This window comes from Coffea eugenioides, chromosome 2 (genome assembly GCF_003713205.1).
Source record: "Coffea eugenioides isolate CCC68of chromosome 2, Ceug_1.0, whole genome shotgun sequence".
In the NCBI taxonomy this organism is placed as follows: Eukaryota; Viridiplantae; Streptophyta; class Magnoliopsida; order Gentianales; family Rubiaceae; genus Coffea; species Coffea eugenioides.
The window spans coordinates 78,774,068-78,787,161 of record NC_040036.1 but is presented as its reverse complement, the minus strand read 5'-3'; the positions used below and the strand labels follow the sequence as shown (position 1 = coordinate 78,787,161).

The 13,094-nt window shown below is 38.3% G+C and overlaps 2 protein-coding genes across 3 annotated transcripts; one reads left to right on the top strand and one right to left on the bottom strand.

The window, feature by feature from the left end:
• The first annotated feature begins 383 nt into the window (after positions 1-383).
• LOC113763485 (protein SUPPRESSOR OF PHYA-105 1-like) lies at positions 384-8,577 on the top strand. Its single transcript, XM_027307314.1, has 10 exons — positions 384-680; positions 765-2,167; positions 3,221-3,378; positions 4,550-5,402; positions 5,832-5,978; positions 6,638-6,955; positions 7,040-7,099; positions 7,630-8,000; positions 8,094-8,208; positions 8,488-8,577. Exons 2-8 carry the CDS (start codon positions 809-811, stop codon positions 7,819-7,821), a joined length of 3,087 nt encoding a protein of 1,028 aa, XP_027163115.1. The 5' UTR covers positions 384-680; positions 765-808; the 3' UTR covers positions 7,822-8,000; positions 8,094-8,208; positions 8,488-8,577.
• Positions 8,504-13,078, bottom strand: LOC113763486 (mitogen-activated protein kinase kinase kinase 7-like). Of its 2 annotated transcripts, XM_027307316.1 has the most exons (3): positions 12,703-13,078; positions 10,388-12,318; positions 8,504-9,317 (listed from the first exon to the last, which is right to left on the bottom strand). In XM_027307316.1, the coding sequence occupies exons 2-3, from the start codon at positions 12,288-12,290 to the stop codon at positions 9,178-9,180; spliced, it is 2,043 nt and encodes a 680-aa protein (XP_027163117.1). In that variant the 5' UTR covers positions 12,291-12,318; positions 12,703-13,078; the 3' UTR covers positions 8,504-9,177. The 2 variants fall into 2 exon arrangements, with proteins under 2 accessions (XP_027163117.1, XP_027163116.1); XM_027307315.1 differs by lacking the exon at positions 12,703-13,078 and having other exon boundaries at positions 8,505-9,317; positions 10,388-12,404.
• Positions 13,079-13,094: the final 16 nt, after the last annotated feature.

Genomic DNA, 13,094 nt, shown 5'->3' with positions numbered 1-13,094 from the left:
ACAAAAATATGAGTTAAGATAGTGGGATAGTGGGAGTGAGATAGTGGGAGTTAAGATGGATATAGATCTGACGCACGGGTAAGTGGAAACAGTTTTAATGTAAGTGGAAGTTAAATTTTTATTTTGAGGGGACGTGGGAGTGTTAGTTGAAGTTAACTCCTTATTTGAGGGAAACGTGGGGATGTAATGTGCTCATGATATTTTTTACGAAATAAGATAAATGTGAAATGCTAGGAAAATAGAGTTGAGAGTGGGAAGGCTTGTGGAGGCTTGTTCCTAAAAATCCCTTCTCAAATTTATATAGATATAGATTATAAAACGGGGTATGGGGAAACCGGACGGAAATCCTGTAAGGCTTACAGCTCTCTGCTCCGCAGCGCAACTGTTATTGTCGGCCCTTGCCTTGATGGGAGCCAAATTTTTTTTTAATGCTATGATGAAGATAGTTTCTCACATTTCAGGCAAGCTCTATTCTTTATCTGGAGTTTTAGGGGTTTAGATTCATTCGGTTCTTTCCGAACTTGCTCTGAGCTTGTCTGATCCCTTTTCAGTACCGTGGAAAGTTGGGGACTTTGTTTGATTTTTTAATTTTAATATGTGATTGTTGAAGTTGGGACGCTCATTTCTTCAAATTAAGCTCTTTTGAACTGGGATTTTCTGTTTATCGTCATTTCTTCAAGGTATGATTATCCATAGTTTGTTACAAGTTTTTTCTTTATTTTTTTTGGATCTCGACTTTTGAGTTATGATATTGTCTCGTATAGAATGGGATAGTTGCTTGATTGATGAGCTTAATTGAGAACGAAAAATGGAGCATGTTGAGGATAAATCTACCGTTGAACATAAGAGTAAAGAGCCAGAACTTGATAAAGAGCAAGAGGGCTGCAGCACTAGATCAGAATCGTCAGGATTGCGTGTATCTACCGTTTCTGACTTGCTAGGAAGCTCCACCAACTCCGACGGAGATCAATTGCAAAAGGGTTTGTCAAACAGATATGTGATGGCTCTGGGAAATCAACATGTCCCCCGTACAAAGGCTTATTCTGTAACTGATGTGGGGAAAGGGAACGCAGTTGAAGAATCTACGAAGAGAGATTTTAAGACTTCCATCTTGGCTTCGGTTAGCAGCACAAATGATTGTGAGGCAATCAATCATAGGCAGAAGGATATGTGGCAAAATTTTTTTCGATTGGCAGGGGGGATAAGGAGTAGGAATTTTTCTGGAGCATCAGTTTCCGAGAAGCAGGGTGGAATATCATTAAGTTCGAAGGAGAAGAAGGAAATGGAGTCTGTGGGTATTAAGGAGCTTAAACCTTTGATGACAAAACAGAAGAATAAAGTCCTAGGTGGAGTTTCCACTCGTTCTGCAGATAATTGTCGCTCGCACACTCAAAGCAATCAACAGCCTGGTGGGGATGATCGTTCAAAAGTATTACAATCTTCTAGCTTTACTAATTTCTTCAGGAAACAATCTCGCGAGGATAAGGCTGTTGAATGTACAGAACCTGAAGTTCATTACAGACCTCATTCTGCAGCCATGACGCAATATGAAAAACAATTGATTACTCTTAGCGCCCATAATTCTGGCGTGTTGGCGGACACAAAGGCTTCTCAAAGTCTGCCTCCGTTGCCTGATAAGTATCTGGTAGGACCTGTAGCATCTCATGGTAAGATCACTTTGAGAGATTGGCTAAGTTCTGGGGCTTCTGAGATGAAGAAAGTTGAGAGGCTGCGCTTATTTAAACTGATTGTGGAGTTAGTGGATTTAGCACACTGTGAAGGAATTGGACTACTAGACTTGAGGCCATCCAAATTCATTTTTGCCTCACCTGATAGCATTAAGTACACTGGTTCATCAGTTCCAATAGGATTGATGACCATGGTGAACCAAGCTATGACTAAGAAAAAGCCATTGGAGCAGGATGCCTATGACCAGAGAGAAATGCTTGTAAAGAAGCAAAAGCTTGGCAAGGACATGGAATCAATGAGACATGAATCTCAAATTTTTTCTGCCTATTGCACAGTTAACGAAACTATTGGGCCCAAGTCTGAATTGGAACCTGAGGTGGTTCAAATGGAAAAGAAGTGGTATGCTTGTCCAGAGGAGCTTCATAGCAGTGGCCTATTGTCATCAAATATTTACAATCTAGGCATTCTCCTATTTGAGGTTGGAAATATCTTGAAATATTTTGCTTTCCAATACCCTCCTTTGTAATCTTACTCAATTATCCTTCAAGTTTCCATTCCTTTTCTTGATACCTTTTGGTTGATTTTGTACTTGATTTTACCTAAACTATTGACGGTCAAAATTTACAAGCTTTATTTCCAGTAGAACTTTTGAAAACTAAGATAAATCTGAATATCTGGGTTGTTTGCTTTTGGTAAATGACGCTGGAAATCATGAGTTTGGCAAGTACAACTTCATTTCCTGGTTTGATGACAGCTGTATTTTGGAGGATGATACAAACTTTAGGTCACATATACGACCTGAAGTTCCTCACTTCTGTGTATGGCTTTTCATAACAAAAGGAAAACATTATTTCCTGAGTCTCATGGAGATTTAAACATATTAAGCATATCTTTTTTTTTTCTTTGTTCCTGCTACGGATTATCTTGTTGGGTTTGCTGAATAGTTTTAGAGGAGTATTTGAGAATTAAGTCCTTGAGTACATTTGTGGAGCGATTTCTTGTCATACCTTCCAGCAAAGTATATTATAATATTCCCGTTTAAATGGTTTTTACCCAAGAACCTTAGGCTATTATCTGTTGGCCTTGGGAAAGTTTCATGACTAGCAAATATCCTTTGCAATTCTTTTTGGTTGAAGACCGATCAGCAGCAATGTAATAGTAGTCCAACATGGGAATGTGATATGGGGTATTAATATGCTGCTTAGAAGTTCTTTCTACTGGTTTACATTAGATGCACATGTTCGCCTTAGTAATGCTCAAATAGGTAATTGCACTTGTCCAGACTGATACTTGCAATAGCAGCCCTTGGCCGTCAGTGCTCTGGTGGATCTTGTTAGCACTGAGTTTCCTTTCATTTCACTTTTTCTGCACATTTGCTGTTAGGGTATGCAAGGATGTTTGCTCTTTTACCTTCTCGGATAGAAAATTGTATAGATATATAATACACATATGAAGATTGCAATTTATATTTATGATTCATTAACTGATATTAATATCCTGATTCTGCACTGACATCAGTTCCTTTTTTCAGTTACTTTGCCAATTCGCATCACCGGAGTTGCATTTCGCAGCCATGTTGGATTTGCGAGACCGAATTCTACCTGCAAATTTTCTTTCTGAAAATCCAAAGGAAGCTGGTTTTTGCTTTTGGCTGCTTCATCCTGAACCTTCGTGCCGTCCGACAACAAGGTACTATACTGTTACTACTTCACTCCTTAGTTTCTTGCTGAATTGTAAACTTTATAAATGAGACAAAAGAAAGACAAAAATAGGAGAAAAGTAGTGTTGAAGTGACACATATGACAAGACAGCCAGCAATAAACTAGTTGAGCTGTTGGAAGACTAATAATATCATCTAACTTCCCTTTGTCGTAATTTTACTAAAAATTTGTAACCTTGGTCTTAGTCATGGGTGTTTTTATCAAGATGCTAAGAGCAACATTCATGAATCTCATGGCCTAACTAGACGGTAGTACCTTGGTAGCTATGGCAGTTCAGATTTCTCATTCAATCAAATTTACATGCAAAAGGCGATAGTGATAAGTCGCACCATAAACTGGGTGTATCCCTGATAATCTGTCAGTATGGCTGCTGCCTCCTTGTTTTTCTTCTTTGGATTATTGTCTTTCCCTATCCATAGAATAAGTAGGATATATGTCCACACATATAATAACTGCTTCAGAATTGGCTGTATGAAAGCATAAATTTTCTTTCCAACATTGTCTACACTTGCCTTAGGTTGGTATAGGACAAACAGTCTTTTTCTGTTGTCTGCCTCTACTGCACTAATTATATGCCAGATGCTTTTTCACTGTGATAAATCTGTTCTGGAGGAAGCAAAATTCATGCAAAATTTGTCTTTACTTATCCAAAAGCTTTCACACACACACACACACACATCAAAAATATAAATATAAATATAAATAAACAGTCCACTGGATACTTACTTAATTGGAGTTGACTTAGTCCTGAAGACGCTTCTCAGCAAGAATACTTTCACAAGCTAAAAGTAGTATTAACTTCTTGTTACAACTCATGTAACATTTTTAGTTGGATGAATATAAGCTCAGATATGTTAAAATATCCTAAGGGCAGGCTTTAGGGCAATGTCAGGTTGCTTCATTGCCAGGCTAATGTCAAAGATCAAATAAAAGGAGCCTCCTGGTGTGCCTGGCATGCAAGAGCAAGTCTGTGAATATTAAGTACAAGAGCTTCATTTACTCTTTGCTTTCTATTTGTTAAGTAGCAATCTATGCCTCCTTTTCCATAAAAAATAAGAAAGATATGTAATTACGTGAATTTGCAATTCTACTTAAAGTTATAATTCAGCATATTCAGAAATCAATTTGTTCTTTGAAAGGGAAATCCTGCAATCTGAATCAATTTATAGTTCCGAGGATGTCCTTGTGGGAGATAATGCACCATCAATGATGGAGAAAGAAGAGGATGTAGAATCAGAGCTCTTACTTCATTTTCTAGATTCGCTTAAGGAACAAAGGCAGAATCATGTTTCAAGTTTACTGGAGAGTATAAAATGCTTAGAAACAGATATCAGAAAAATTGGAAGCAGACATGAACAAGAATTTTACTCAGATTGGATGGACCAACGTTTAAGTGCTTCAAGGTCAAGTCTTGTTTCTAAAGATAGGGATGATATTGAAATTCTTCCAAGAATATTCTCATCAAGAAGTATGATTGAAGAAAAGTTAAATTTGATGAAAAACATCAGCCAGCTGGAAAATGCTTATTTCTCTCTGAAATCTCAGGCCCAAATCACAGAGAATTCTTCCTTGGAAAGAGCAGACAAGGCCTTATTGAGTATTCGTGAGAAGTGGTTTGAGGCTCAAGATGCAAATAAAGACCCAAACATGGAAGAAAAACTGATTGATCGAGTTGGAGTCTTCTTTGAAGGCATTTGTAGATTTGCTCGCTATAGTACCTTTCAAGTGTGTGGAACAAAGTGGAACGCTGATTTTCTAAACTCTGCAAATGTCATTTGCTCTTTGAGTTTTGATCGGGATGAGGAGTATATTGCTGCTGCAGGGGTCTCAAAGAAAATCAAAATCTTTGAGTTTGGTTCACTTCTGGATGACCCTGTTGACATTCAGTATCCTATGGTTGAGATGTCAAACAGATCTAAGCTTAGTTGTGTTTGCTGGAACCAATATATCCAGCACTTTTTGGCTTCTACAGATTATGATGGTATAGTGCAGGTGTGTGCTTTCCACATATTATTGAGCATGTCTAAGAATAAGTACGAAAACAAGGCAAGCTAATCCATTATCAGTCTCTGCCTGTTTGTCTTATGATTTTTCGTTCTGGTTTTGTCTGGATTGCATGCAATTATATGAATCCTTTTGTTTGAACTTGACTTAATCCTCATCAAACCTTCACTTAAATGATGTTTTATGCTCTTGCTAGGTTGTTTATTGCTGTAAATTATTTTTCTAAGCTGCATTTTTCTGGTCCTAGAGGTTGGCTACCTTTTTACTGAGCATTACTGTTAGAGGATTGTCCATTTCTTTCTCTCCTTTTTGCAAGTTTTATCTTAATTATGGTACCATTCACTAAACATGGTTCTGCAATCTAGTACTGGACAAGACACTCTTTCTTGAATTTTGGTTGTTTTGACTCAAGCGCAGATCTGGGATGCAAGCAATGGTCAATGCTTTGCTCAATACATTGAGCACCAGAAGAGGGCTTGGTCTGTTGACTTTTCTTGTGTGGATCCAGCAAAGTTTGCCAGTGGAAGTGATGATTGTTCTGTGAAATTGTGGAGCATCAATGACGTATGATTTCTCATACCAATTAACAGATTTGGCACACAATTTTCTTCACATAGTGGTCAAAAATAGAAGTTTGTTATGCTTTTAAGAGCTTGCATTGGTTTAGAAATTTAAAGATGGTGACCTAGAATTCTGAGTAAACTTATATAGCTGATGGATATGCAATTCTTGATTTTACAGGAAGAATACAAATCCAATAAGCTTCATTGTAGATCAGTTGTTTATTACATGAGCATTGAACAAACATTATGCATGGCCATCCCTGCTTATTTATGTGGAGAAGACTATCAAATGCAATGCGCATAAGTCGGTTAACTGTCTCTTTTGGTGGTATGAGATTCATTCTTTCTAGGTAGCATTATGCATGGTCACTAGCTGATATGGATCTAATGTGGGAGTTGTGTCAATGAGCAGTTGTAATTAACCGTATTGCATGTTCTCTTCATGTGGTCAAAATACCTGCTGCTAGAGAAGAAAACAAAATCCAATTATTCATTTTTTGTTCATCCAAAATCCTAAAGCTTGACAATTATAATGTGATTCAATCATTTTTTGACCTTATATACAATAGTTCTGGAATTAGATACTACCATAATCCGTAGACTTTTTTTTATTCAGACATGATTTGTTAAAGGGCAGCAATTTTGAATTTGCCTTCACAGAGAAACTCTATTGGAACAATATGGAATCCTGCCAATGTTTGCTGTGTTCAATTCTCTACTTGCTCGTCATATATTTTGGCTTTTGGTTCTGCTGATTACAAGATCTACTGTTATGATCTTCGACACACAAGAATTCCTTGGTGTGCATTAGCTGGCCATGGAAAGGCAGTTAGCTATGTGAAGTTCATGGATTCAGAAACTCTTGTTTCTGCATCCACGGATAACACCTTGAAGCTTTGGGACCTCAAGAACACTACCATTGAGGGTTCTATTTCGAATGCTTGCAGCTTGACCTTTAGTGGACATACTAATGAGAAGGTCAGCTTTTCAGTCTTCATATAGAATGTGCTTGAGGTGTATGTCCTCTATGTTTATCCTGACTATTATCCTCTGATTTTTCAGAATTTTGTTGGTTTATCTGTTTTAGATGGATATATAGCATGTGGTTCTGAAACTAATGAGGTAAACACCTTGTATCTCGGTAAAATCTACTTCAAAAATATACTACTTGATTTAGTTTCTAGAGACTCGGTTGAATATGGATGTTATATACCTGCATATCTTTCTTTCTCTCTAATATGTGATGACTTGCATATCTAGAGCTGCCAAATGAAGAAAAAGAGATTATGGGAACAGGGGCTGGGGTTGGAAGGAAAAACAGATCTTCCTAACATATTTAGTGCAGCATCTGAAGTTTTGGGTATAGTTTCCATATCACGTCTTATCTCATACTGCCTTGGCCTTCGAGAGGTAAACTGTTCTGTAAGCACCTTGCATGGGTGTGAGGCATCTTAGTGGCTTTGATTGCCCAACAATTCAAAAGTAATGGATTCTCTGGTTCCGCATTAGATGTAAATCGTTCCATCTTCAATTCTTTGGTGCAGTTATATTATGCATTAGGTCAGGGTGGAATATAAGTAAAGAGTTTTATCAGTATTCTATTGCTTCCCTGGACTTTTATCTTTCATCTTAAGGACATATTGTTCTTTCAGGTTTTTGCGTATTACAGATCTCTGCCAATGCCGATTGCTTCTCATAAGTTTGGGTCCTTTGATCCTATATCTGGTCATGAACTTGATGAGAGCAATGGGCAGTTTGTTTCAAGTGTTTGCTTTAGAAGAAAATCTAACATAGTTGTTGCTGCAAACTCAAGTGGTAGTATAAAGCTATTGCAAATGGTCTGAGAAAGCTCCATTCTACCATGAACATTTGAATCACAGTTTTCTGATCACATGATTCTCGGCAAATTGCTGCTATTTTGGAACTGGCACTCACCTTTAGCAGTTCACATGAGTTCTTCATGGTTAGCTCCGCTTAAAGTTTCAGGACTTGTATTGTTGAAGCTGTTTGCATACTCGTTCAGGTCCACTTAAAGGCACTTTTCCATTGTTGCTCAAAATTAAACAAGATGACTGCCAATGATAAGACAAATGGTAAATGTTACACATTGCTTCAGGTAAAAGGTGAACTGCTTGTAAAGCTTGAGCATTTATAGAATCCCCATTTCATATTCTCTGAAGATTGGTGAAGAGATGTGAGATATGCTCCTTATCAAAATAAGCTCGGACAAGGTAAATTTGCAACTGACTTTTCTATATAAGAATGTTTTTGTTTAATGAAAATCATGTACTATTATCTGTAAGAAAATTTTTGACCTGTTACTCCAAGAAATTTGTGTAGCATCCACTGAGTATCCGGGCTTTTTCCTCTAATCTGTTGGGAGGAGCTATTGGCTGAGTTCCATTTGCTCATGTACATTTTATCCTTTGATATTTGCATAAAGTGTATGTGAGATATAATAACTTTTTTATTTTTTCTTGCTGGGCTAATCCTAAATTTCTGCTTTGCAGTTATTGAAGTGTGATACCATGGCCTTTGTGCAGTGATAAAATGAAGCTGACAGCAGTTCAACTTGCTTGGAGCAGTTCTTTCAAGTTCAATCTTCAAAGGTCTCTACGTAAAGTAACATTAATATCTCATCAATGGTGCCTTAACTTTAGATTGTGATTGTTTGGTTCTGATGAACACATCTCGAGGGCATTTACACATAATCTTGTTGATCCGGCAAATCCCCACAAAGAGATACATATCAGGAATGAAACCACCAGAAATCCAGGGGAAAACAAGACTTCAGAATCCTGCTAGAGCAAACACCAAAAAGATGACTTCCATCACATTTTTATCTTGGAGTACCTCACATGAGGAACTTAGTATAGTCACACTGATCTTCAAAAAATTTGGCTAAAACAAAGAACTTCTAGCTTCACAACTGAGGTCTTGTAGGAGCCTCTACGGTCTCCGGGTCTGACGGTGCATAGCAACATTGTCTTTGCATTTGGCAATTTTTTAGATTTCTATTTAATCACTTCACTCTAAGTCTCTAATACCAGCAAACTGTGAGTAATAGAAACCATGACTTTGTGCACTATCCCTAGATTCTCCACTCTGCCCAGAAACTGCGAGTGGATGTGCATGCCACTTCCATTTGGTTTGCTTTCGGGGCATATTTCTGGTTAATTTGTATACTCTCGTACAAAGGGCTATGAGAGCTCTGAATCTGATACGTGACCAGATGCTCTCCGTCTTGGACTCATTACCATTAACTGGCTTTCTGAATTCATCCTCATAGTCCGTCCACAAGAAGACATAGGAGGGGGCCTTACTCGACCCTTTGGTGTCCCTGTATATAACACATTTCAGAGATAATGTTAGTTCACCATGTTGTTCTGTTATTGGAACCTCTTTCATGTTGATACCCGTTTGTCTGGATCAACTTTGTCTAAAAGAAGAAACATTCACTACTCGATCCGTTTGTATTTTGAGGTAGTGAATGTAATAGGTGGTGTATAGAGAATATTGTATACTTCAGTACTTAAACATCAGGCTTATAGAAAACGCACACAATACAGTATTTCGTCATTCCTAGGGCAAAGGATCAAATTGCTGCCTTTGTTTCATTACAGCATTCTGGTTTATGAAGTACCGTGATGGCACTTAAAAGTTTCACACCGATCATTTGACGATGCTTGTATGTCATTTGTGTAATAGTTGTGTCCATTTTAAAATCTTAAGATGTATGTGATATGTGTCTAAACTTTAAGACTTAAGACTGAATCTGCATATCCCAGATATTTGGGTAGAGATTATCTATACAAGTTTACGATGAAGTAATTAAGTCTGGCTTAAGTGTATCTTTTCTTTATTTCGTGTTTTTAAGAGCAACCAGGCACATTCTTTTGTGTATTCTCTAGTCGGGCAAGTTCTATTACTTGCTTTCATGTTTACATTGAGTTACTGGAATACAGAATTAAGTTTGTTGATACCAGGTTTGAAATTTTTAGGTTTCTATAGGTTCTTAAGAGTTATAAGTCATGATGATATGCTGAGATAAGTTATCTGATGGGGTTACAGTTTCCCATTTGCTTTTCCCCTAGGGATCATTATGGGTGTATTCATAGGAAAGCTAATTCTCTGATGTTATGCAGAAGCACAAACCTAAGCGCTTCAAATACCTCCAGTGATTTGTTTATCCTAATAAAAGTAAATTCTCAGTTTCTGAATCTGTAATGCTAGGGTCCTTACTTAAGAAGCAAAATACTTATTTTCCAAGTTTTAATGGATGAGTTTAAAATTATGACCTTTATTGTTGTAGTTTGTGAGCACAGCTTTGAACATATTCTGTCTTTTTTTTCTCCACAGATGCTTGCTGCTTGATAATCATGCATCAAATAGACAGAGTGAAGAGATAACCTGGCTGTTTAATGGGTTTGACATCTGCTGATTTTTTGGACGATAGCATTCTCCTGTTCATAGTTTCTGGAGAGGCACAAGACCTCCTTTCAGAGGGTGATGGTAATGGATCATCCACAGTTGCACTTTCATCCCCACATGCTGAAGCATCACTTCCTGATTCAGAATTTTCTCTCTGGCTTGTATTTGATTTTTCCTTCTCTGCTACCCTGTATACAAACATCTGAAAGGGAATCTCTGATATGGGCAACATATTGGATTCTGCCCAAGAAGGAAAGCTCCTCAAGATCACTGTCTCAATTTCACTGTAATCCACGAGTGGCACTGGGGTTTCTGGCTGGCTATGATCAGGGTTCATCAACAAGAATCTCTTTATGTACCGGAGAATTCTGCAGATGGATGCAAAACTTGGACGTTGGTTTGGGTCATCGTGCCAGCACTTTTTTGTCAAATTCGTCAAATATTTTGGCGAGTGAAATGGGAATAGTGGTCTTTCCCCTGCTCTAATGTTTCTGCTCATTTTATCTCCTTGGAGATGGCCATCTTCAAAAGGGACTTTCCCTGTTAAAAGCTCAAAGCAAATCATCCCAAAACTATACACATCTGCCTTCTCCGTGTACTTGGAGTTATCAGCATTGCCTGATTGTTCTTGATCTGCTAGCACCTCTGGAGCGTACCAGATGACTGGAAGCTGCCCATTCTGATTGGAATTGGATTTCTGAGGGAGGCTGACAGAGGAGAGAAGTCCAAATGTGCGAACTTTTGCATGCAAGTAACCATCTGTATTGATGTTTCTGGATTTTACAAGAATGTTTGAAGGATTCAAATCTCCGTGATAGATTTTTTTTGAGTGGAGATATTCCATTCCTCTTGCAATCTGAAGCATAAGGTCAACTGCAACAGGAAGAGAAAATGGAATTCGCTTCCTTGGTCCACAAATTTCTTTTATATGACTGGAAAGATCTCTGTTCATGAGTTCCATAACTAAGAAGCATTCCTTTCTTTCCTCATCAGTAAATGCACAAAAGATATGCATAATATTAGGATGAGTAAGAGCTAATTCTTGAGAGATTGCTGGAAACATTGGTTCAATGTCCCCAAAAAAGTGTCTCAGAGCAAAGCTTTCACCCAACCATTGAATCTCCTTGTACTGGCTTCCACTTCCTAACCGCCGCCTGACCTGGTAATCCTTAGAGCTCACTAAGGTGGAGGAAGGCAGGAGCTTCTCTTCAACTGGTCCTGACACACTTAAGTTCTTCAGAAGAAGATCAGCGAGTCGCTGCTCCTGCTTTGTTGAACTTACTGAACCAGAAATTTGTATCTCTTGGAGTTTTCTCAACAGAACCCATCTATCCTCATCCCACACTGAATGTAACCTATTGCAGAAATCTTGGCTAACTAGATATTCATTACCAAACTTCCACTGAAAGATTCGGGGATCTTTACAGTCTTTTCGATACTTCAACGAGTAAAGAAGTCTCTTCTTTTGTATCTCGTCTTGATCCCATCCTGACATTTCTCCAGCAATTTCAATTGCTTCAATAACAATGGGGATGCAGCAGAGCAGGTTATGTATATGGAACTCAACACAGTCTGAATTCTGATAAAGCCTTATAGCTTTAACCCACCAGTCCTTCGTTTCTAGGCACTGCCGGATGTAAATTTCTCCTTCCCTAATTATCCTGAGGAGCTCTCTTAAGGGACTTTCAAGCACCTTCCATTTCGTACTCTTCTCTTCAAATCTCAGGTTCTGTTGCATCTCCTTGGCAATTGTTTTATAAGCACGATTCATCATGTCAACCAGCAAGCAACACTGTCGCTGATTAATTTGTATGTCATCCTGAAAGACCATCAATGCCTTGAGACTTCCAATCACCTCTCCAATCTGCCGGAATTGCTCCATCGTCGTCAACTCTTACAGGTGTCTGATACTGTGTAATGATCAGAACAGAGAAGAACAGAAAGTAGAGAATAAGGAAAGAGTTAGACAGGGAAAGAAAAGAAAGAACAGAGAGAACCAGAAGAGAATTGAATTGAGAGAGAACCAGCAGTTACAACAATTCACAAGCTGCTTATTTTCGCAGATCATTTTGGCTATTAATAGAACTTCAGCCAGCGTTAGTTATTGAACCGTTCCTAACTAGCTTTTACAAGTTGCAGCAACTAATCTAACAGAATTTGGCCGGGTATCAGCATTGGTCCTTATTCAATCATTACATATTGGATGCCCTGTGTGAAATGATTATGCGACTACATCAATTTCTAATGACATGCCTGTAATTAACGAGATGATTGCGATGAAAAGTACAACTCACCAGCAGATGAACTGGGGTATTTGGAGATGGTAAACCTCTCCTGAGGGCTCCTTGCCAACCCCAAGAAAGATCAGAAAGCAAACCCTTGATTGATTATCGGGCGATGATGGGTCTCTATGCGACTAGATGCTGATTGCCGGCTGAAACCTGGGCAAGAACTATGAAAGAAACAAAAATCTGTCCTGTTGTACAGAAATCCTTCCAGGACAATCAAGAAAACGGAAAGCTGAGAGCAGGATGCAGAAAATGACTACTACTAATTAAGTTCTTGCAAAATCCCTGAAGTTGGCAATTGGGCTTGTAAGAAGAATCAAATTTGGCATTAAGAGTCTTTCCAACAGCGATTGCACGAGAATGAAAATAGGGTCCTCTTGAATAAGCCTATGGTCAGC